The 25,739-nt window shown below is 37.3% G+C and overlaps 3 protein-coding genes across 3 annotated transcripts; 2 read left to right on the top strand and 1 right to left on the bottom strand.

Annotated features, from left to right (window-relative positions):
• Positions 1 to 486: 486 nt before the first annotated feature.
• Positions 487 to 25,739, bottom strand: LOC133841188 (aminopeptidase N). Its single transcript, XM_062273525.1, has 6 exons — positions 25,514 to 25,739; positions 3,664 to 4,115; positions 3,452 to 3,607; positions 1,539 to 2,943; positions 992 to 1,473; positions 487 to 927 (listed from the first exon to the last, which is right to left on the bottom strand). Exons 1-6 carry the CDS (start codon positions 25,517 to 25,519, stop codon positions 714 to 716), a joined length of 2,715 nt encoding a protein of 904 aa, XP_062129509.1. The 5' UTR covers positions 25,520 to 25,739; the 3' UTR covers positions 487 to 713.
• Positions 4,519 to 5,527, top strand: LOC133844246 (uncharacterized). The gene has a single exon (XM_062278158.1). It carries the CDS (start codon positions 4,589 to 4,591, stop codon positions 5,363 to 5,365), a length of 777 nt encoding a protein of 258 aa, XP_062134142.1. The 5' UTR covers positions 4,519 to 4,588; the 3' UTR covers positions 5,366 to 5,527.
• On the top strand, positions 22,337 to 25,488 carry LOC133841189 (uncharacterized). Its single transcript, XM_062273526.1, has 2 exons — positions 22,337 to 22,513; positions 23,004 to 25,488. Exon 2 carries the CDS (start codon positions 23,031 to 23,033, stop codon positions 25,041 to 25,043), a length of 2,013 nt encoding a protein of 670 aa, XP_062129510.1. The 5' UTR covers positions 22,337 to 22,513; positions 23,004 to 23,030; the 3' UTR covers positions 25,044 to 25,488.

Raw genomic sequence — 25,739 nt, 5'->3', positions numbered from 1 at the left:
GGCACGACAAGTTTCTGACAAGCCAAACAGCAGGATCCAAGGTGGATTCCCACCATCTAAGGAGTTAGTTCTTGAAGCTGCTTCATTCCTTTCAATTTCAATTCCAAGATTTCATCACGATTCGGTTAATTAATACCATAGATGTTGTATATGATACGCGAGGGCTCCAGGCACGATTCGCATAGATTAGTTCCTCATTTCTGAGAATTGAATCAGACTCACTTGCAGATAAGCAATTAATCAGTTTTGCCAGTGTTATGAGTTTAAGTTAAGTATATTTATCTTAAATTTATCGGAATGTTGTCTACGCCAACCTTCAACACCATTCAACCCCGGATATCTCTAGCAATTTTCAGAAGTTCCCAAAATTTCATTAAGCTCAGTAATTCCATCAATTTGTTGCATAGATGAGTTCCTTATATCTGAAAATAGAATCAGACTCAATCGTGGTTGAGTAATTAATTAGTTGTCCCAGTATTATAAATACTGTATGAGTAATGTAAGCTAAAAGTTTTTATTTTAAATATATTTTACTAAAGATCAAGTAAATTTATCTGAAATTTGTTTTGGCCAAGCTTCATTACCATCAACATCAAGTACAATATCCATAGCATTCTCAAATAACTTTAATCTCATCAATTCCATTAATTTGTTGCATAGATTAGTTTCTCATTTCTGATTTTATATACTACTATATGTTATGAACTTTTATTTTAAATATATTTTATTAAAACTCGTGTAAATTCATCGGAACGTTGTTTTCGCCAAACTTCATTAACATTTATGAGATAATGTGCAGATTTCACAGGTTCCTCAAATTTCTTGTATGTCATCAGTTCCATCAATTTGTTGTCGCCAGGTGCAATTAATCCTTTCTCGATTATCAGCATGAGTAAACTTTTGATATTTTTAGCGCTGAATTTATCACTGTAATGTAAATCATACGATCAGATTTAATATCACTAGGTTCAATAAGTATTTGAGTACTTACTTGAGAATTCCAGCATGTTGCAAGATGTGATTTGTCGTCTCCAGAGCAACATGTTTGCGGCTTAAAGCCGATGAAACCACCTGTATATAATAGGGAGTTGTAGTTTTGTCTGCCTCCTTCAACAGATAATCTAGCAACGGTTCCAACAACGAGAAGTTACGAGTACAACCGAGACCTCTTGCCCACATATCCAGAATCGGTTCGATAGTCGAGTTTTGGAACCGTTGCCGCATTATCTGAAACTGCTGCTCATCGCCATACTCAATGCTCGCACTGTACACAATATCGCGATAATTAGCAGGCACTTCCTCGATAGTTAGCTTGAGCGCTTCTCTAATGCAGTTCTCCACACCATAACGACAGGCTTGAGCATAAGCCAAGCGACATAAAGCAACCTCTTGCAACGAAGTAGTCGCTTTATTTATGGAGCTTAGAGTGGGGCAGCGCTCGTATAGCGGAGCTATCAACTTCTGCATAAATACCTGAATAAATAAATGTATTGTTACTAGAGTCAATATCCTTTATACTTCTCATTTCGTCAACTTACTTTAAATATCGGAGTCTGTGATTCATGCAATAAGTCTCCGTGTTGGCCGAGCAGATCAAGTATTCTTTTCCAAGACACATATTGATCTTCATGTGGCAGATACTCCAGCATACTAAATGCCAGCTCATAGCTTTGTAAATTACTCCAGGCCAATGCCATAAGATCGTCCATTAACTGCGCTCGATTAAGTACATGAATATCTTCAAAACTCTCCGTTGAGTTCAATGTTTGAATGATCATGCGCCAATTCTCCAGATCATAGTTCACACGATAAATGGTATTTACTTGGGGATTCAGCATGATCCATTCATCCGCTGCTGTCTTTTTCAGCAGCGTTATATTTCGATCGGAATTAGAGCAATCCAGCCAAAACTGAGGTTGTGTTTCTTCAAAGTTGGCCTGATGTTGAGCTACAAAGGTAAGGGGAATCGACCAACATTGCTCTGGGTAGTCTTTCACTTCATCAGGTAGCCAAAAACGAGTCTGATTTACACTGACTCTGCCAGTTGTGTAGTCTCGAGTCACGCTAACAAGTGGATAGCCCGCTTGCTTCGTCCAGGTGTCCATAACACTGGCGATACGAAGATCCTCGAATGAACCATTAGCATCCACAGCTTCCTGCATTGACTGCCAGAGATCAGACTGAGACACATTTGAATAGGCATGACGTTGAACATAGCTACGTATACCCGAAAAGAACACATCTTCTCCCAGTAGCTTGTGTAGCATGCGCACCGTCAGCGATCCCTTCCTATAGACATATTCGGAAAACTGATTTAAAATGCTGTCCGGATTGTCAACATCGCGTGATATAGCTATTGAAGAGTTGATGGCATCCTGACGAAAAAACGTCGCCAAATCGTTGGCAATATACCGCTCTCCAGAGCCCCAATCTGGCAAGAGAGCATCAAGCGATGCGTAGCCAAAATACGTAGAAGGTCCTTCCTTCAGCCAAAGATCATTCCACCAGCTCATGGTTATCAAATTACCAAACCACTGATGGGCATATTCGTGTCCAACTGTGGAGGCCTTGCTCTCCTTATTCTCCAGTGTCTCTTCGTTATCGTTGTGCGTAAATCTACTCTGCTTGAAGGTGACGAGCCCCCAGTTCTCCATTGCAGAGAATTTATGTGTTGGCACTGCCAACTGATCCACTTTTCGCAATGGAAAACTAAACTTAAACAAGTTCTCTAAAAAGACGAGCACTTTTGGAGCGAAATTGGCAAGAAAGTGACCGTCATCAACTACTTCTGGTTGAAGCCAGCTCGTAAAAGTTACATTATTATCAGTGTCACTCGATTGCTTATCAGAGCTGGTTAAGTTGTGTACTGCGTAGGCCACCAGGTAAGTTGATGTTCGTATAAGTGGTTCATGCTGGCACCAAATATAATCATCAAGCGTTGCACTGCAATACAAAATACATTATAGATTAGTGTTGGTTCGTTCACGAAAGATCGAATTTAAATGATCTATTTAGTAAAGTGAACAAACTGAATCCTTCTTCTTTGTTTAGTTGCTCAATTTTATTTTTTACGTGGTTCTTCTTCAGTTGTAGACTTTTGATTACAATTCGTTTATGTTTACTTTTGATCTTTAGTTAGTTCTTGTTCACATCTCAATTTTTATTTAGTCGTTTTATTTTTCGTTTTCTGTTAAATTTCCAATTTTCAGCGTTAAAACTGAATTAATACAAAATATGCATATTTAATCTAATATAAAGGTGATTTAAAATTAACGACCCAAGATCCTCAAGGAGCGATCGAACGAAGCGAACGAGCGAATCGAACGATTAAGTTTACTGAATATGAACGAAAGAACTTATTCAAAAAATTTTATGTTGTTTCCGCTGTTGGACTTTTGCTGATTGTACAATATACATATGTTACATATATAAAAAATATAAAATCACTTACTGCTTTTCACATTTGATTATGGGTGTATTGCTTTGCCCTATAAAGCTCTTATGATAGCCCAAGGTAATATTAAATGTCGCTTTTAAATGAGGCTCATCGAAGCAGGGAAAGGCTAATCTTGCCAATGTTGGGGAAAATTGTGTTACAGCCAAATAACTGGAAGCAAAATCAAATGAGTAATTACATAATCATTAAATGTATCAAATACTCACTTGGGTTGATTCGTTTTCGTGTCGTTGAAGGAGCTCCAGTAATACCCACTTTGATTGTTATTCAAGAATCCCTCGAATGGAATCATTAACTCATACTGCTCATCATTCTGAAGCAACTCGCAAAGTTGCAAAATGAAAAACTCCTTATCGTCATCGAATTCACACTTAACAATGCAGTGGTTTCTATTCCTTGAGGTTACTTTTATTTGAGTTTCATCAATGGTTAAATTTTTGGAATGCAAGGTAATATTGTTAGTGTGAACGTTGACTTTGAACTGAATCTTTACTTGTCCTTCAAAACGCAACTGATCAGGTCCATTAATATGTGTTAGAATACGAAGTTCATAGTGCTCTGGCCTAAATACATCGGGCAATCGAAATGAATCGTTTATAGACAGCACACCTACTGTCATTAGAAGCAATATAAATATTCGGGCAGTCGGCATGCTGAACTGGAAATAGTGTAAAGAAATTGTTATAAAATGATAATGGTAGTGTTAGTTGCTGAAAGGTATCCTCTTTATTAGAAATTTGTTCCGAAATCTTGAGTTATGATTCTAATTTTATTTTGTAAATTGATCACCAAACAATTATAATTCTACGAGGCTCAATAATTTTTTCGACAGCACTTGTAATGCTTGCACGCAAATCCAGTTTGCTTTTTTGAGGTATAATGCTATAATTCGAATACGTAATTTTGCGGTATATTATTTGGTATATTTTCAAGAGTTTTATTTTGATTTAAGATTTAGTTGCTGAGCACAATTTTCACTTCTTATCATTATGGTTCCAAGCTCATTTCTTGATCTTAGCACTTTTTTCTATACACCTTCGTATTTGTTACACTGTTTACAAAAACAGTAATAAGTAAATCACTAGTGCTTTCAGACATATTTCGGCCACTATTAGTTAATATTATGAAAAAATGTTTGTTAAGTTTATGTGCAAACAACTTTCTACAATCTCAAGTCCACGAAAATTCAATAATCTACTTCGTTATCCAAACACTGCCTGGCTTCAACAACGAAAGATAAGTTATCACAATCCTCGTCGGCGCGGAGTACGCTTGGCTCTGGTTCAGTGGATCAATGGATTGCGTACTCGATACTGCATGTGGAAGCTGAAACGATTGTTTGCACCCAACTTTGATGAACTTGATTTTCTGTTTGGGGCACGTCAGGCGGCCACAATGATAATCAAGGCAGTGCATGAGTCAGACTGGAATCGCATTCGCAGTTGTTGTACGGATCAAGGGAGCTGTGCCATATACAGTCTTTGCCAGAGTCAGCGGAATATACACTATTCGAAACTGTTACGCTTTGAAAGCCAACATCTCTGCCAAGTATCCCCCACATTGGTTAAGAAACAATGTGAGGATGGACGCACTTTCGTCTATGTGAACTTGGTCTTTGTCGGACTACGCAACATGCGCGACTTTGCGACTCAAAATGAGCAGCAAGAAATGCTTCAGCTTATGCGACAAGTTCTGGAGCAGTCTCAAATTCCAGATCAGAAATTGATCATCCAGCAAAGAATTGTGTTAAGTCAATTCGCATTGACTCTGCGGAGGGAGTTGAAACAATCTGAGTCTGATCCTCAGGAATGGCTTGTCGACTTTTATAAGGTTTTCGGATTCAAGCTGGTCAACTATAGTCCCGTCACGTTGGAGTATCGAGTCATTGAGATTGTAAAACCAGTTTAGCTTCATTCCAAACGCACCTTGAGGAGCTCTGTCAAGCTCGCTGTTTGTTTTTTTTTACAATTCTTCAATTGTTCAATATCACTGTCAATTACGTGCTGCTTCTTGCGATCGTGGTGTTCATTCAAATTACCGATATTAATAAGTTTCTTTTCGATATTCTTAGCGACACGTCTGTTTACCACTCGAGACCGATACTGACTGACCAGCGACATCAAGAAATCGTCGCTATATATTCGGTTTTTTTAGTCAAGTCTCTTCCATGAGCGACATTTTCATAAAATGTTCTGTACTCTGCTACCTGAGAAATATAAATATCTCAGATGTAGTAAATTGTGCCGATACTCGTATATATGTTATTATTTGTGTTTTACCTAACCCGTTGCATCAAACAGATGTTGTTTATTATCCCAGCCAGAAGCTGACAGATGCTTCTTAATTAAGAAAATTTAGAAAAATTAAGAAATGAAATGAAACGTCTAGTGACGCCGACAAAAATCTACCTGCTTAATAGCTATAGTTAACGATCTGGTAGATTTTGTTGTCTATGTATTTAATTGTAGCAATATATCATTATGTGAAACGCTATTCTGAGGGTATTTCATAGTCTAGCACACTCGATTGTAGCTTTCTTACTTACTAAAATAAAAATTGAATCATAACCATTAATTAATACTGCAAACATTTGCTAACAAAAGTTTAATACCCCGTTTGGAGCACTTTCATTTTTAAAATGTTGTTATGATCGAGTAATAAACGTGAAATTTGTTGAAAACAGAATATAGTAAGCTGAATTAATCAGCTGTAAATGTTAGCATAATAATGTTTTAAATGTTTATACCCGCTACCCATAGGGTAGAAGGGTATTATAACTTTGTGCCGGCAGGAAATGTATGTAACAGGTAGAACGAGGCATCTCCGACCCTATAAAGTATATATATTCTTGATCAGCGTCAACAGCCGAGACGATCTAGCCATGTCCGTCTGTCCGTCTGTGTGTCTGTGTGTCTGCCCGTCTGTCCGTATGAAACACTGGATCTCAGAGACTATAAGAGATAGAGCTATAATTTTTTCGACAGCATTTGTTATATTTGCACGCCGATCAAGTTTGTTTCAAATTTTTACCACGCCCACTTCCGCCCCCGCAAATCAAAAAATCAAATAACAAGCGTAATTTTAAAGCTAGAGTTGCGAATGGTGCATACAATAATTAATGTGGTAGTTATGATTCCTGTAAATTTGGTTGCGATCAGATAAAAATTGTGGAAGTTATTAAAGAAATACTTTTGTATGGGCAAAAACGCCTATATCGATATACCAAACATACAATTTGGTATATTTTTAGTATTTTTTAGAACTTACGTTATATTTTGAAATTAATACCGCAATAATTTGCCTTTATTAAAAATGGGTAGCGGGTATCTCACAGTCGAGCACACTCGACTGTAACTTTCTTACTTGTTTTGTTTTGTGTTAAGAACAGCTGATATATGACCAAAGCAAAACTGTTAATTTGCATAATACGAACATATTTTTGGATTCTTTAAAAATATCATCAGTGTCTTACATTCGAGCATTTTCAGTTATGGGTTTCTTAATTGGTTTAAATATCATTATTGCAACTAATTAAAGTGGTTTGCTAGCAATATGCATAGCAACCTAAAGATGCGTTGAATTACATTAAATGACTTCTACGCCGTCCATTGTCATTAATCCTACTTAGTGGCTGTCATGCTCATTCTTATGCCCTTCAATTAGACCATTTCAAAAAGTTTTGGCACGCTCTTTACAGACTCATTTGGCCAACAAGGTCAGAGTTAACAGTTACATTTCCCCTTCTGCCTCTACACTTGGGTCTGACTGTTTTGCACGCACTTTATTTTTTTGCCATTCTGCACTTTGCACTTTTGCCAGAGGGCTCTGGTAGAAAAATAAACTATTCTCGCACTTCTCGCACGGAATCACGCCGTGTCGCTTTCGAAAGGCATATAAAAAATGGAGGGCTTAATTAAAAAGCAAAAATGTGCTGCGATTTTCCGCTTTTTTAACGCCAACTGCAACAACACATCGTGCCCCAGCACTGCAGTATGCTATTCAAAGGCAATGTAACTCAACTAAACACATACCCTGTGCAATAAGTTTAACATTTGAAAACGCATTAAATTTTAATTATTTATTTACAGCATTGCACTTAAATTTTACTCAACGAGTATGAGATGAATTTCTGAAGTCTTTAAACCAGTTCAGCAAGTCATTCGTTACTACGCTTGTATACCCATTTCCGTAGTTGATTGTAGGGTATAAGGAAGAGAAAAGAATTGGACAACATTTACAAAAAGAAAACACTACTTAGTGGCGACATTTTATTTGCTGTTGTTCCTTTGCACAGACGGCATCCATTTCAAATGTGCCTCGCCATGGCGGGACTCATGTGTCTTCTTAGTCTTTCAACACTTCTCCACGGCAGATGGTGTTCTCTCTCTTTCTTTATCTCCTCTTTTATTAAGAAACTCATTTTTGTTAATAATAGCTGCTACTGCTGTACAAAAAAAAATGCGAAACTCTCAAGAGCTCATTAAAACTGAAAAGTCACAGTGCACCAGCGAAAATACTCTTAGCGTTGTTTCGGTTCGAATCGAGAATGGTGTAAAATTTGGCTAACAATATTGCAATTGATTAATTGAGAATTGTTGAGCAGCCGTTACAATTTCAACCATTTTCGAAACGTAACGTTAAATAGAATTTAAATTGAACGCGATGAGCAGCGAAAGCGAAATGCACTCGCTCCGATGAGATGGGGCTTATTCACAACACTCACTTCATGGGTAATTGTTATTCATCAGTGTGCACACTAATGTATATGTAAGCGTATGTGGCAAGTGCAACAGCAGATGTGAGTGTATGTGAATGTATTCATGGATGTGCGTTAAAACTATACAGGCCAAATGGCTGAGATCCATCACAATTTACAGCGGACCAAAGTTGGCAATAAAATTTAATTTATATCCTGACAGTATTGCTCCAGTTTTTTGTTGTTGCTGTTGTTGTTGAGCCTGGTTGTTGTTCCTGCTTGTTGTTGGTTTAGCTCCAGCAACGCAAACGCGTCCAAGTGTTTGCAAAACATTTAATTCCATTTTCGATTACTGTGAAATGTGCTCGGGACGAGACGGGGGACAGCAGACATGAACGACCAGCTGAAAGTCTGGATAGGATTCACCACATGGGCCACACGCCGGCATATTAATGCTATGGGATTGTGCTTGGGCCTCACAGAGGCAAAGCAGGGCAAAAATGCAATTGCAAATTCCCGACAAATGTGAAATTTGAATTGGCAAAACTACCTGCCAGGCAGACATACAGACTGAAAGACAGACAGCCAAGCTAACGGACAGACATTGAAACTGGCATCTGTAGAGCCTCGACTAGTGTCATTTGTAAGCGTTGTCCAACGTCCACTCAAAGAGCATTTGTTTGGGTTAGGGAAGAGCATAGAGCTTGTAACTCGCAGCTCCAGCTACTGCTCCAACTTGCTGCCTCGCACCTCGCAGCTTACACTGGGCCCTGCACATCTCACACACCTTGCCTGTGCAGTGTGAATCAGGGCAATTGAAGTGCTTTAAAGTGCTCTATGGCTGGCACATAAATAAATGTTTGCACATTTACTTTACCTTCCCCGGATTGGTGTTGGCTCTGAATTGGGTTGAGGGGTGTTTTGTTGCCTCAGGCTTCGATTCGTTGCGCTTCCTGTTCCCAGCACGTTCATAACTCAACTCTGTCTATGGGGCTGCTGCTCCTGCTGCTGATGTTGTTGGCAGTTGGGTGGAGTGCTGCTCGTCCATCGCTTTATTTACTTGTAATTTGAAGCTCTATTCTCTATACTACAATCTCGATACAAATGTTGCACAGCTCAAAAGGCAACTAGCCAACTAGACAAGATGACCAACCAGCTCTGCAATTCAATGCCCCGGAGAAGCATTGCCATAACTTGGTACATATATTGTAATGGCAATTCGATTGACCGAATCTGCCAAAACCATACTTATACTTACATACATCACGTGGTTTCGCTGAGTATCTAACTCCTACTCCAAAATGTCCAGTCAATCCTGTTGTTGCCTTCCAAATACTGCAGAATTTGAGCGGTTGCAGAAATACGAGAGTATGGCTCTTTGGTATCAGTTGAGTGCTCGGTGGCCTCCGATTAGTGTTCCAGAATGCCAAAGTCGATTGGAGTAATGCCCCATGTTCCCAAAGCGCACATTATGACCGAAGCACCCACAAATTTAATGAAGATGCGAAAAATTACACGAAACGTATGACGTGCTACTTAAACTAAGTCTCAATATCTTATGGTTTTCAATAGTATTTCATAGAAGAACAAGGCGTTCCCTTTCTCTATGAAGCATTTAATTATTAATCGCATCTTTACTTTACAAATTTTTAATATTCCCCGATCAGAGTATTCATAGCTGTTTCATGCATATGATACTTGGAAAAACTATATCTCCGTCATTTTAGTTAAATAAATGTCATTTGGTAAATATATCTTTTTGCATTTCTAATGATTCCAAATATTTTAACAATTTTTTCCCCCTTCTTTTACTCTTAAATAGAAATATACTTTGTGACAAAATTTTCAACTCCATCTGCAATCATTGATCATTTTCGATACTGCAAAATATTATATATGTACTCAAGTGAATAAGTCTATTCAAGATAATTGGATTTATGGGTACAATGCACTGTTAAATTAACACGATTTTTAACACAACATTTTATTATTGAATTTTTTACACTCTTAAATTAATATTAGTATAACCAGTGATTCGATGAGTTCTTCCCATACTGTACTACATACATGGATACATATACATACATATATAAACTTGATTTTGGACTAAATGCAAAACAAAGTTCAAATGCAAAGTATAAAAAACCAGTAAGAAAAAAAGTCCAGTTACAAGTAAATGTTCCCAAAATTGCTTTACTCAATTTTAGCTAAAAGTATTATGTATACACAATACAATTTTAAAACAATAAGCCAGCATCCATAATAGTACATACATATGTATATTTATTTTTAATTGATTAAACGCTTTATTAGAATGCGTGCTTTTAAAGAGTAAATAAAAGAATACAAGGTAAATTTCATCCTTTATACTCAAACATATTAACAACGCAAGAAATTACTGTAAGAAACAGAATATACCATTTTAATGTACAATAATATCTTATCTTACTTATATCCAAATAAATGTATCATCTATAATTTGTTATATGATTTCTTCTGCATAAATATGCTGTGATCCACTGTAAACAAATCACGTATTGCGTGATCGCAATTGATGCAGTTCCAAATCCTAAGCAGCTCTATGAAGTTTTCGTACATGTTCGTCTTGTGCTCCAAGAGAAGGCACAATGTCGAAGAGGAGAAAAGGGTAAGGTTGCATTTTCAGTTGACAATGCTTCAGTTCTCGCCCGCTCTCTTTCTGTCTCTCTCTCTCTCTCTCTGTCGCTCTTTTCGGGCAGTTAGCAAAATGTCACGTAGCAAATGTGACAGCGTGGTCAACATAATGAATGGTTACCACCCCGGAAAGGAGCAGCGAAAAGTGCAGCATGACACAGGTGCATGTGTAGCTTCATCGTGCATGTGTGCGAGTCTGGATATGTGTGTGTGTGTGTGTGTGTGTGTTTGTGTTTGTGTGTGTATGAGCTTTTGTGCGACTATAACACATGCACTTTGGGAGTTCATGTCTCCGACATTGATTGCCTTGGCGGCGATTGCAATAACCTTAGCCGTTGTGAGGCCAAGCGCGCCCAAATGTCACGACATTACCGACTGCTAAAAGGCAACGGGTGGCTAGGGGAGAATGGCAGGAGTAGCGCCAGCGACAGTGGCATTGGTAACGGCATCGGTTCTGGCAACGGCCCCAAAAATGTGTCCATGCACGTGACACTTGGTTGCAATTTGCAATTTGATTTTGTTCCTCGAGCGGCCGACAACAAAGTTCCAGTTGTGTTGGCTGCATAAGTTCATAGATCCAATTGATTTCAGCGTCTATGTTCAGCTTCTTTGTGTAGGTGTCAGGTGTGTGTCTGTCTATGTTAAGTTGTGTGTGTTAGGGTGTGTGTGTGTGTATGTTGTTCAGTACTTTTGCTGTCGCTGCTCTGTCACTGCATTGACGTCTTTACATTGTTACACTTGACCAATTCGAATTGCAATTACACACCTGAGTGTGTGTGTGCCCCTCCTCCTCGTTTAGCTACGCCCTTCGCTGCTGCTAACACATGACTTTTGTGTGCAGCAATTGGCGAACAACGATTTGTGTTGGCTTTTCGTTGTTTGCCAATTTCAACTGCACTCACTATCATACCTCAGTTTTTCTTTCGTCTACCATCGTCTTGTGGATTATTGGCCCACAAACTCACATACATATAGCTCGTGAATGAACTTTGCCCTAATAGACTGCTTAATGAAAAGACTAGGTTATTTCTTCGTATAGTATATCTGCAGTGTGTAGTAGCTGTCAGTGGGCATGATTGCCACACGAGTGTTTGCACTTAAAAGTCCGCAAAATACGCAAACATTTGATTAAATGAAACTCATGTAAACGGACATAGGCCAACGAGTTTTCCCGAATCCGAGCATCCCACTTGTGGATACTCCATTTTTCCCCATTCTCTAACGATTCAAACCCTGCTAAGTGGCAATTCTACTCGACATCAATCGACTTCCTTTCGGATGTGCCACATAAGTGAATGTCTATGTATTAAATTAATGGTGATTTTTTACAATTTTATATTATTTCAGCTTAAATTACGATTAAATTTAAATAAGTGATATATAATTTTTGATCACTACAAGCGCACGAAATTTTTATTCAGACTAAAGCCAGTACAATATTCTATAACTGAAGATTTCAATTCTTATTTATTAGCTGTATAATTCAATAAGTGATTAAAATACTATATTTAAGATTCAACATAAAAAGTTTTCTTTGGTGGCGCTTTGAACCGGTTGCCTTATAACAAAATACATACATATAAGGGCTGTCCTAACCCAGTATACAAAGGTTTACCCTTTATTTCCTATTCACATTTTAAATAAATATGTTCCGAATATTTTTCTTGTTATGCGTTTCTTTGATTTTCTCTTTATTGAGTGGCTGTTAAGTGTGAAAAATATGCCACTTAATGATTTTCTTAACCCGCTAACCGAAGGGTTAAAGAGTATTATAACTATGTGCTTGCAGGATATGTATTTAACAGACAGAATGAAGTAAGTAACATATTCTTGATGTCTGACAATCTAGTATATTTTGATCTCTATGGTTCATATGGTTCATATGGTATATTGAATTAGTATATTTTAATGGTTAAATTGAAAATGAGAAGCGTGTATCTCACAGTCGAACACACTCTACTGTAACTTTTTTTACTAGCCTAATTATTTCCATGTTAAAAGAGTTAGTTTAGAGTTTTCCGTTCAATTGAAAACTTTTAATTATTTTTAAAGTATTGTTATTTCATTGATTTATTGTTGTTTTTGTTGTGTTGCCTTTGCACATTGCCACTGTATTTTTCTATTACATTGTGAATACTCCGAAATGCCAGCAGACTTGTAAGTAGAGCCCACTGTTTACAAAGCCATCTATTAGTTATCCTTGCTCAGGCTGACATTGTTTGCTAAACGCGACTACTCGAAGGTCGCAAGTGGCGGCTCTTTGGTCCATTGTCTGCTAAAGCCCATGTCCTTGGAAATGAAGACTGGAATGGCGATGATAGTTCGAGTGCGACGGGCCTGTATGCGAGATCTGCTGGAAAAGGAGTTTGCACAGCAACAGATGGAGTTTAAAAAGAATGAGGAAAAGATAAATTTTGGTTATCTGACTCCAACATTACTAGAGAATAATTTTGCAGTGCAATCGTAAAGTTCTTCCCTAGTAATGATGATTGTCTAATCGACTAATGTGTTCAGGAATAAATGAAATTGTAATCTTAAGTATAGCAGTCCTTAAAGAAGCCCAGAAATTTATTTTATGCGGTCAACTGCCCGCAGACGGTATAATAAATTGATTTAGTCAGCTCTGTAGCGGCCATTAATCTAGTTTGTATGGCCCAAAAGATGCCACGCCCCTAACAGAATTTGCTGTTTATTGTTTAATGAATGAATGAGAAATTTCAATAGGGCGTTTCTTGTGCCGAAAATCCTTTGAGCACCAGCCTCGTTTTTTGTTGCATGCAGTTTGCAAATTTTGCTTTGTTTCGTTGTGATCAACTAACACACACAAACGCAACTGACACACCCACACAGACAATGGCGAATAACAAATACAAACTGATTATCATGGCTCGGCTCAACTTGTTTTAATGCCATTGTTTTTGTGCTGCGTTGCGGTCCAATAAAAACGACACTTGTATTATTAATTGAAAGCCAAAGATATACTTTGGTTGGGCTTGTAGGCGCAGCATCCTTTCCCTACAGCTCTGTACGTTTCTTTTTTATTCGACTGGATTCACTTCATCATTTGTCAATGTCTGGCACTCTGAGGCGTCTAACGAAGTGTGACTGCCTCCCGCAGCAGCGTCATTTGCATGTTCAATAGGTAGAGATAAGATAAGGCTTAGAATGGACTGCAGTTTCGCAGGCTGAATGCACTCAGTTGCACTTCCGTTAACTTTCGAAAGCCTTCATTTTGGGTCCTTTGGGCAATCGTCGTCGTCGCTCCCTTCGCTGTGCAGTCAGCGATGTGCTAATCAAATTATAAATTGTCCCCCATCGGGGAAGTCGTTTAAAGCAGAGCCCGCCCAACAGGACTCGGCATTGTCATCATCAGCCTAGCGATGGAGATGTCATCGTAATTCTCATTCGATGGCCCACAAAAAAAAAAAGAGCAAGAGTTGTGGCTGCAATTTCTTTTTTCCCTCCTGCCACCTCATCCACGCCTAATGCCATAATGGAAAACGCCATCAGATGGCGGATGACATCGCATCTAGGTCGCGGGTCCATTCGCAATTGCTGCACTTTTCCAGTTTGAGTGTGCTGGTGTATGTGTGTGTACAATGTTTGTGCGTGTAATTGAGCGAGGGTCGGAACTGGAGCTGGTCTATTGAGAGCCACACAGGTGTTGGAGCATGTGACCCACGAGGGGCACATTAAACAATGCATTCCTTTAATTAACAATTTGCATTTGCTGTTTTTTGCGCCTTCCACATTTGAGTGTGTGCTTTTGTTTCATTTAATTGCTATTTACATAGTCCACCACTGTTACAGCCTTGCATATACCCAGTTCTGACATGTTCTATCCAATTCAACAATGATAGCAATGAATAAATTTTGCTTTGCGAGGGTATTTGTTCGCCGGTAGACAGTTAGAAAATGTGTCCAAACGTGAAAAAAAATAAACCACTTTCGGCAAAGGATATAGTAAAAGCAATATACTACATATGTATCTCATACTAAAAGCAAAATATTGAATGCCAGGGTGTTCAACTACCATATGAGTGAATAATAAAGTGAAGTAAAACAAAAACCTTTATATAAATTTACTATAATGAACATAAAGATATATTAAAAAAAATCGCAGTAAAACAAAAACTAACAGAAATCTTTATTTACATTTACTAAAACTAAGAGACCCCTTTACTTACATTTACTATAAGTAACACAGATTAAACTGGGATTCAAGTTATTTTTATTTAAACGTTTTACAATACCTACATATATATGTAAACAAATCTTAACAAAAAACCCCAACCTTGTCGCAGATAATAAATTTGGACTACAAATGTAAGTATGTGTGGAATTCGGCTTACATTTAATGGGCTGTGATAAAAATGTTTTAAGTTCGTAGTCAAGGGAAATAGTTGCAGCACGTCAGTGCTGATCTGTTGTCAAACTGTGAATGTTCTTTTATTTAAATAATTCGGTGGGCTTATCCTAAGTACATAATAGTGGAATGCCACTGCGTAGAAGAGCAGCTGCATATATGTATGTATATATCTTATATACTATGTTCTGGAGAGAGAGTCTTATGGGCATATACATATATATATTGTAAGTGGTCAGCATGGTAATGCTGACTTAGCTTGAATGCTGTCTTAGCGTGCAGCAGAAGTCGGTGATCGTATTTCACGTCCACTTGAGTTTGTTTATTTATGAAATACAACTCAGTGTTGCTGTTTAGTTATTGGTACAGTGTACCCTCGATATATGCACATACTACAGGGCACTTCTCTAACAACGAATGTAACAGCATTTGAAAGAACCTACAATCCACTGTGCTCGACTGTGCAATAAGCTCTTCCAGTTCTCAATAAAACCAAAACCGTGCGGTGTTATCTTTTAAATACACCAAATAGATATACCAATAAAATACTGAAATATAGCTCTATATGTTAAAGTCACTAAGATTTATGTAAGTGTTCATAAGAACAGACGGACACCTTCATATCGTCTAGGAAAAGACAGGTTTGGTGAAGCATCCCTTTACCTTTTACACACATTTCCTGCACACACAAATATATAGTACCCGTATAATCATTATATTGTTTAGCAAAAGGAACAGTTTATGCGGTAGATAAGTACTAGTACGAGTAATTTTATAGTGAATGCTAAGAATGATTCTGGGTAAACCAAAAATATTGATGATGAACAATAAAACCTAAAATATCACATTTCAAAAATAATATGTGCATTCAATGGACCTACATATATACATATATGAAATTTTTTCAATATTGTAAATATGTACATAGATACATATGTATATAGTACATGAAAATATATATTTATATGTATTTGCAAATCAAAGTGCATTCATAAACATTTTGAATTTACATTCGATTGCCATAAATTATTACACTTGCTGCAGCGCACATACATATGTATCTTTTAATATGTACATATTGTATGGACATGTGTTACGCCTATCAAGTAAAACAATTAAAATATTGTATGTATGTATACATGTATTTATGTATGTTGTAGTTTCATGCTGTGCATGCAGTTGTAATTCATTTCCTTAAAAGAAAAATCCATTAACACAAATCTTTTGGAATTTTCTTACATCCTACGAATGTTTTTTGTTAGTTTTTCTATTTTTCTATCTGTCTCTCTCTCTCTCTGTCTCTCTACTTATTTTTCTATGTTCGTCTGTTTTGACTTGGCATACTGTCAGTGTTCTATTTAGAAGGAAAAAACTGCAATCACCTTTGTGATTGTGCTTTGCTTTTCAGCTTTATCGCAATTCCATTCAACAATTTTCGCTTTGTGCACTAAAAGTATTAAATTTCTTCAAATACTATTCTGAAATAATCCAAGCACTTCCGTCTGAGCGGAATATTTCCAACAACTGCAACCAGAAGCGGTCGGCCTTTCAGTGGGATTCCCCTTTTTATTTCTTTTGGTCAGCTGTGTGGCGCAATCACTCCCTTGCAACCCATCTAAACCAGCGAGGAATGCTTTTAATGGCTTCGCAACCATTTCTTATCATTATCAAGGCAAGCGTTTAACTTTAAGCGACTTTTGTATTGTGGTTCCTGGTGCTTTCGTTATTGTTGCTGTTGCTAAGGACACTCTTGCTACTGTTGTTGCTTTCAGTTGCTTACGCTTCATTGTCCCGTTTGCATCCAGAACAGCAACCATTCTTGATTTTCATTTTGGTGCATTTCCGTCAAAAGGCATTCGCGTTTAACAACAATATCTACAATCGGAGGTGCCGCAGTCTACAAACATTCATACAAATGTATGTATGTATATAGTATGTATTACACACATATGCATGTAGATATTGCATTTGTGAACACATACATACTTATGTATGTACACATACAGTATTTACTACATACATACATATGTATATTATTGTTCATAAATATAAATAAATATACCATATTCATTTGTATTTATGTATGTAACTTGAATAAAAACAAGTAAGAAAGCTACAGTCGAGTGTACTCGACTGTGAGATACCCGCTACCCATTTTGAATAAAAGCAATATATTTTGCGGTATTATTCTCAAAATATACCGAATATACTGCAAAAATACTAAAAATACACCAAATGGTATATGTGGTATATCGATATAGTACCGCATTCAAAATATACCATAGACGGCACAATATACCAGATTGTCGGCCAAAGCAACTCAGACCCATAGTAAGTAGGCGTGTTTGCCCATACAAAAGTATTTCTTTAATTACTTCCACAATTTTTATCATAAATCAAATTTTCAGAAATCATAACTACTATAGTAATTATTGTATATACCAAAAAATATATATATATACATATATTCACATACAATACATACATAGCAGGCGTTTTTGCCCATACAATAGTATCTAATTATTGTTTATAATTATTTATTTATAATTATTATTTATAATTATTTATTTATAATTATTATTTATAATTATTTATTTATAATTATTATTTATAATTTTTGAAAATACGATAAAAAAAAAATTGTACCCCGAGCGGGCTCGAACCCGAGTTCCCCGAGTACCTCGAGTACCACATCACATTGGGCTTGCACTCTACCAACAGAGCTATCGCATTGCCCTATGCATACAGATACAAATATAGAGGCGAACATGTATATATGTACGTATACGCATACATACAACACGCACATAGAAGGCGCTTTTGCCCATACAAAACTATTTCTTTAATAACTTCAACAATTTTTATCTGATCGCAACCAAATTTTCAGAAATCATAACTACTATAGTAATTATTGTATATACCAAAATTCGGAACTCTAGCTTTAAAATTACGCTTGTTATTCGTTTTTTTTGATTTGCGGGGGCGGAAGTGGGCGTGGCAAATATTTGAAACAAACTTGATCTGCGTGCAAACATAACAAATGCTGTCGAAAAAAAATTATAGCTCTTTTATATAAAATTATAGATCTAGGTGTTCATACGGACGGACGGACAGACGGACAGACACACAGACGGACAGACGGACATGGCTATATCGTCTCGGCTGTTGACGCTGATCAAGAATATATATACTTTATAGGGTCGGAGATGCCTCCTTCTACCTGTTACATACATTTCCTGCCGGCACAAAGTTATAATACCCTTCTACCCTATGGGTAGCGGGTATAAAAAGCAGAGTGATTGCGCATTAACATATTTAATTTAATCTCTACAAGCTTGAGATTAAAGCACAGCAGAATTAAAGATCACATGCAACGCGCACATTTGATTTAATAGTAACTACAGTTAGGCAAACAAAAAAAAAGTATTATTTTTCTTTTAATACCAGTACCGGTAATACATATGTACATATTTGAAATACACTCATTTTGCTAGTGCCGAATATTTGCAACAATATTTTCATAAGTCGTTCGAACAAAGCGGTCATCTCTAACGAGTCGTAATAATAATAATAATAATGTAATACATTTAATGTATGTATGTATATATGTACATATATCTACATATATGCACATCTGCAGCAGTGTTGGGAACTTCTAGCTGTAAGTTGAAGCAATAAAAGACAAAATAGCTGTAAGATATTAGTTCAATTATGTATGTATAAAAACTCTTCTCAACTAAAGCATTTTTTATTCAACCGTTAAACTTACATTAATTTTTCGAAATCTGATTACAGCAAACATTAAAATAAATGAAATTAATTGTTTGTTCACATAACATTAAAATTAAAAAATAAGTAACTAATAGAATTGGAATTTACGTATTGTACTAGAAGCGTTAGATTAATCTGAAAGCATATCCGTTATGTGCGCACGCGCTGTAGCACCACGAACCACACAAAAAGCAATATAACGTTCAACCATCATGGCAAAGAAATTGTAGTTTTTGGAGAGGCGCAGAGAGCGCAATACTGTCATGAAGTACTTGTGAATTTCGCTGCCCAGTTGCGTATCCCAATCGGAATGTGGACGACGATTCTGCAGTGTGTTCAGAATCAAGCCAAAACTGCGAACGAGAACAAACAGATCTGCTTCACATCCTGATCTCGCCAAATGTTCCCAATCGACCCTCTTTGCCATTTCAAAAGCTTGCATGATCACATCAATCTCAAACGCGCGAATTTGTATTCCGGAGACCTTTGAGAATGTTGTTAGCAGTATTGTCATGGCAATGCGATGATTGATCTCGTCGCCATTTTTGATGAGCAGCACAAGCGAGCTGTGCATATCAATGACACGCTCCATCCGTGCTTTTCCTGTGCCCCATACTAGACGATCATACAGACTAATACCAATGATAACGGCGTCTTGAGGTCTAAGCTCAAATGCCAGTTCACATACGGCCTCCAAGAGTTGACAACGATAGCCCATGCAATGCGTGTCCAGCTGTTCGTAGTGCTGCATCATAATTCCTAGATGATATAGGTCAATCAGCTCATCCTGCTGCACTGTCTCCAAAGCATACAAGCTGCTAATGAGACTAAGTAGCAGCTGGCTGGTAGACTGTGGCTGCAGTGCTTCGGAGAAAATGTCGGCGATCTTAGAATTGAGTAGAAACTGCTTGAGCTGCTCGTGCGTGTAGCCGACTTTAGCTGCCTCTACTGGTGTCGCAGCCATTGCGGCATTCAACGCCACCAGCTCCTTTGTTGCGCGCTTCACTGCCTCCAAATCAAAAAAATTACTATTATAATTGTTATAACTAGTTGCCGCTGTGGTTAGCTTATCAATATAAGTGGGATCCTTGTGGAATTTGTTAGCTGCAGCTGTTTTATGGCTACTCTTGCTTGTCATGCGTGGCTTGAGCACCTCCTTCGATGTGGATGCAGTCGACTCTTTGCGGGATCTAGTTTTACTCTGTGGCTGTTGATCTATGCCGTTCTTCAGTTTGGCTGAATTTGATTTCTGCTTATTCTCGCGTTGTTCGCTCGTATCTTTGCCCTTTGCGGTCGCCTCTTCAGTTGACTCGTTTGCAAATCTAGGTCGTTTCCTCAGCACGCGCTGCGATTGCTCGGTTTCTGACTTTCGCTTGCGAGTTAGTCGCCTTTCGGAGGTGGAAGTTTCCAGCTGATTGTTACGCTTTAATCCCTCTCCCATGGGCATTATTTTCAAAACATTTGGCGGTAGCGTTTTATCAGATACCGCAATTAATGAGGCCTTTTGTTGAGCACGCGTTTTGACTGGTGATGCCATAGCGGTGGTTGTATGAATTACCAGCCAAAATTTATCAATCTAAAAACAAAACAGCTGATTATCGAACCGTGGCTGCGCAGTTGGCTAATGTTAAATTGCAGTACACACACATAAATGATTTATGTTACGTTATGTAGGTCTGTTCGAATAATAAATTTGACAGTTATAATTTAAAAATTCTAAAGCATCTGATAGGACTGATCGACCGTGGCAAGGACAACCGTGGCAAAGACAACATCACCAAATTTCAATTAAATTTATCTGGCCACCCTTCAAACAAGAAAATCAAAGAGAGACAATAATAAAGTGTGACCAGACTCCGTGCCGATAAAAGCTTGCTAACTTATACTCTATTTAAGTGTTCCAGAATCTCTGGAGCAAAAATTGCTAGATTTGCGAAAAAAAATTGCTAAAAATTTCTAAAATTATACAATAAAAATTTAAAAAAAAAAGTTGCTAAATATATTAAATGTCATTTTTCATTAAGTAAATTAAATTATTTAAGAATGAATATAACAATTAAAAATAATAAAACCGAATTTCGTATTTTCATGATTTCGGTAAGGACTTAGGGAGCAAATATTACACTTGAAATCCAGTTAACTTTTCAAGTCAGTGAACTCAAGTAGCTCATATAAACGAACCACTGTGTTAAATACAAGCTCCGATTTCATAACAAACTATTAATCGCAATTTTTGCAGTGAATGACAAAAGTAAGCTTTAAGTGAAGTATAAATACAAAAATTGCTAAAAAAAAAAGTTAAAATTGCCAAAACTCCAAACTATTTAAAAAGTGCCAAAAGAAGCCGAATAATAAAAACAAATTGCTAGATTTGTAGCTAATAGCATTTCCCAAAATCTTATAGCTTTTGCAGTTTTAAAATAACTAGATCTAACAATAAAATAGCTAAAATGGCAGCATTCCTCTCCTTAGAATAAGTTCATCTGCTTCAATGATGCAGTTCTATGATGCAAGTGTTTACACAGAAGAAGAAAAAAATCAAAGGCAATAGAAAAAATCAACCAAAAAATTAGCAATTTAATTAAGTAAGTATTCATACATAAATGTTATTTATTGTTCTTCAAATCACTCTACTCATTTGAAAGGATAACTTCATAATAAGCAACTCGCTCTATAACTATCATATTTTTATACAAAATGGTCAAATTGATCGGCTTAGCGATTTTCTTTAAACATTTTCTTATGCCTCTGTCTATTTCCATTCATTATATTCAACTCTGTTTTTTTAAGAATTGCATTGCAAATTTAAATTGCCAAGTGGAATAATCAGCTGATTTATATCCATATAGCTCTTTTTTCGAGAAATATATTAAAATATTAGCCGTATTAGAATCAGTGCCGTATAATCAATGATATGGCTCCGTTAACTGCCCCTCTCTTACACACAGCCGCTTGTGAAATGATGCGGCAGAATGTTCTATTTGACTGAAATTTCTATGATGCAGCCCAGTCTAAACAGCGTCTTACATTTTCTTGTAATTTTATCTTCTTGGTTGTCGAAATGCACGACAACCATTTCAGTGGCAATTTAAAGTCTATGGAGTAATGTGATATATTAAAATATTTATAATATTTTATAAATATTAACAATCAGTACAACATGAGCCTGGCAATTTACTTTATAATGCCACAGATTATGCGTGAAAATAGCTAAAGGGACAACACTGGTATTGCAATATGCGCATACACATATACATATGTACAGCCACGTACATACACAATCGTCAAGCAGAAATAATTTCATGGAAGTCCCCGATATTTATGTACATATTTATGTACCTATGTATGGTGTTCTCGGCGTCGGCATGCTCGCATCAGTTCGAGAAAGGCAAGCGAAGTTATCGGACGTCAGTGCGAAGCTCTAAATTCATCAGAGCATTAACAAAAACATATTTACATTTTATGGGAGTGCATATACACACATACATATGTACATAGATCGACATTTGCAATAACCATAGCATTTTAATAACCCAAGGATCACATTTCCGTAAGTACTCAAAATGTTGTAAATACTGTGACTAAATTTCATTTGTATATGCCTACAAATACATACATATACTTATTTATATAGATGCATGTGGACATACATATGTATATATGTATGCTGTGTACGTACATAAATCTATACATGTTCATATGTGTGTATAAGTATGTATGTATAAAATGTACAGATACGTTTATGTATGTATAATATACATACATATATGTACATACATACGTAAATGGCTGTTTCTTGCGGTTGTATATGTTCATATGTGTATATAAGTATATAAACATCGGGTGTGCAGACAAATGCGATAGATTTCACAATTTTTTTGGATTCCTTGGTTTAAGTCTTATAGAGCTGAGTTCAGCATAAACAAATCGGTAATCAGAAATTTAAGAAAATATGTGCTTACTATTGAAAGAATGTGTTTTGTATAACAATTTTTTGTAGTAATCACCGATTACTTATATACTAAACTTATGTCTTTCAGATAAAAGAAATCCCTAGCATATCAGCAATGCGTTTCAAACTAAGCATGTCGGTGAAGTTGCTCATGCTACTATTTGCCATGATGTCGCTTAAGCCAAATGCAGGAATTTCCATTATCGAAGATGTCGTGGACATAATAAAATTAATCCAGGAGGTTAGCGAAGGTGTGCAAATCGTATGGAATTTGATTGACAATGCACCTGTAGACACCAGCAAGCTACCCATTGTACTGGACAAGCACGGTGAAGTTATGCGACGTATGGATGAGCTCAATGATCACATTCAGCATTCAGAGAAACTTCAAGCTGAATATTTTGCGATGACTATTGAAACTTTGAAGCATGAGTTTCATACCGAATCTTTGCTGACACACAAATTAAGCGAAATCGACGATATGACGAAAGTAATCGCAAAGCACTACCGATATATGACTGAGGTTCAGAACTCTACGGACAAACTGGATGCATTCACACTAAACAACTTTGCCGAGTGGTGCGTGAAGCCAGGTTCAAATTCGTTGGGCTATTTGGCAGATGCTTTACACAGTAATATTTTCGGCGAACCTGAGGATAAAAGCGAGAGCTCACTCTTCGCCCAGATGATGGCGAACTATGAAAAGGATGAGAGCCAGATATGTACTGCAGAACGATCACCACAACAATATGCTTACGATCTGTTCACAAAGCTGATGCTGACAGAGCTAAAGGCCTACCTAATGATGGAGTTCTCGTGGATGACATTGCGTGAGTCTGGCAAGGGTAATTTCACCTTGGAGATGTCCCTAATGCGTCGAAACTACCAGGAACGCATTACACACTCCAAGCAAGTTCTGCTCGATGTAATGACCAGCATTGGTCGCGTCTACTGGCGCTGCGATCCCATGAACTGGCAGTCAAAGTTGGGAGTAAGTTACGATCAAGTTACGCGTCTTTTGCAAGGTTATGTGGAAAACGAAGTCAATCTGAACAATGACTCGAGTTGTTTTCAAACTTGTGAAGATTACACCGATGTGCGCACTCAGGGTTGCATCGCTAACGAACTGTGTACCAAACAACCCAGGTGTGAGGGACGTCTACATAGTTGCCAATTCATTGGAGCTGATATGACAGTATGCCAGTCAAACGCAACCAGTAATATTACAAGTTCACGGCGTTACGATTACATTCGGTTTAATAACGGTCGGCGACTCGGCCAGGATGGCATTGAAGATGAGACTGTTTGTGCAACTGGTGGCGATCTTGCGGAGTCCTGGTCCAAGTGGATCTTCTGGCGTTGCAACTACTGCTTCTGTTTGTGCGATGAGGAAAGCTTACTATCCGATCGTTACTTCAATTTGCGCGATACGCTCTCGGATTATCAACGAAATATGGTTGTTACTGGGGCCCGTTTTGTTAAAGCTCAGCGTGTATTCCATCTGCAGTTGCAGCAAGGCGAACTGTTGCCGGGTGGCCTGATCAATCAATCATCTCTGGCTTGGATTCCACTAGAACTGTATGATGTGGGTAATGTGGACATACGCAATGGTTACGACTATCATAAGCTCAACTACAACAGTCGCGCAATGGATCTGGACGAGATTGCTGTTGATAATGATACTCTTGTGGTAACAGGAGCACGCTTTCATGTCTTGAATAACCATCTCAATTTGGAGGTGCGTTTTAGCACTTTTAATTATACCACAGGTCATCTAATTCGTCCTGATGTCGATAGTATTTGGCTGGGCAATGATTGGAGAAAGGAACACCAAGACAAGCCTCGTCAAAAACTGATGCTGTACGATCCTCAGGTGTCCTCGAAATCGGCGCTTCATTCGCTGCCGTTGTCGAAGGACAATCAGTATATGGAATTCGTTAGTTCCAGCGTGGATAAGGATGCAGCTCAGAGCACAGTGCCTTTCATCGATCTGCAGGATGTGGTGCCTAATCCCGCTGTATCACTCTCTGGTTTGGGCATATATCACAAAGGACGAAGGGGTTTTGGCGGCTTCTTTGCTCCAAAAGTAGTTACCTATAATTTTTGGGAGAAACTACTTGCCCCATAAGATATAGGACCCCACAACAAATACCATATGACACACATCACATTTTAAATCACATATAATTTAAAATATGTACATTGTTCAACAACTTTTTATTAATACTTCATGTGTTGCACTTTCTATTAAAAACGTAACTTTAAATAATAATACTTTTGGAATGTTTGCCGTTTTTTTTTGCCTGATTGCGTTTTACTGAAGGAAGCCTAAATTTTCATTCCATCGTGCGATGCACCCAAATGAATATATAAGACAATAAACAATGCAAAACAAATCCATTCACATGATGTAAACATCGCTAAGCTAAACAAGGGAATTTTTTTGACTTGCAAGCAATTTTTTGCAATAACTAGAACGATTTTGAGCAATTTATTTTCAAATAATTGTCATACGATGTTTCGCTTAAGTTGAATCTTTTTAAAATGCTGATAATATTGTTGTAGCCATTAATAAATAATAATTATTTGAAAGCTTACCCACATAAGCCACGATTCTTTATTTTACGTAAACGTACTTTGTTATTAACAGAACGTTTTAAGCTAGCCCGCCAACAATTAAATCAGATGGCAACGCCATTTTCGATAGCTTAAAAATTACTAATGCAAAATGATTAAAAACTGAAGAAACTTTAATTTTTGCAAGCAATACTCGTTTTGTTAATTTCTAATTTTCGAATAGAAATTTTAAACGTTAAGGAATTTC

Source organism: Drosophila sulfurigaster, chromosome 3 (genome assembly GCF_023558435.1).
Source record: "Drosophila sulfurigaster albostrigata strain 15112-1811.04 chromosome 3, ASM2355843v2, whole genome shotgun sequence".
Lineage (NCBI taxonomy): Eukaryota > Metazoa > Arthropoda > Insecta > Diptera > Drosophilidae > Drosophila > Drosophila sulfurigaster.
The sequence above is the reverse complement of the archived record's forward strand: the minus strand, read 5'-3'. Positions and strand labels throughout refer to the sequence as shown.

Bases quoted from the DNA above. Each gene is read 5' to 3' on its own strand.
- LOC133841189 (XM_062273526.1), top strand. From the start codon at position 23,031: ATGCGTTTCAAACTAAGCATGTCGGTGAAGTTGCTCATGCTACTATTT.
- LOC133844246 (XM_062278158.1), top strand. From the start codon at position 4,589: ATGTTTGTTAAGTTTATGTGCAAACAACTTTCTACAATCTCAAGTCCA.
- LOC133841188 (XM_062273525.1), bottom strand. The intron at 2,944-3,451 runs GTAAGTGATTTT...TTTGTATTGCAG, and splicing joins ATAATCAAATGTGAAAAGCA to TGCAACGCTTGATGATTATA. The intron at 928-991 runs GTAAGTACTCAA...TTTACATTACAG, and splicing joins CAACATGCTGGAATTCTCAA to TGATAAATTCAGCGCTAAAA.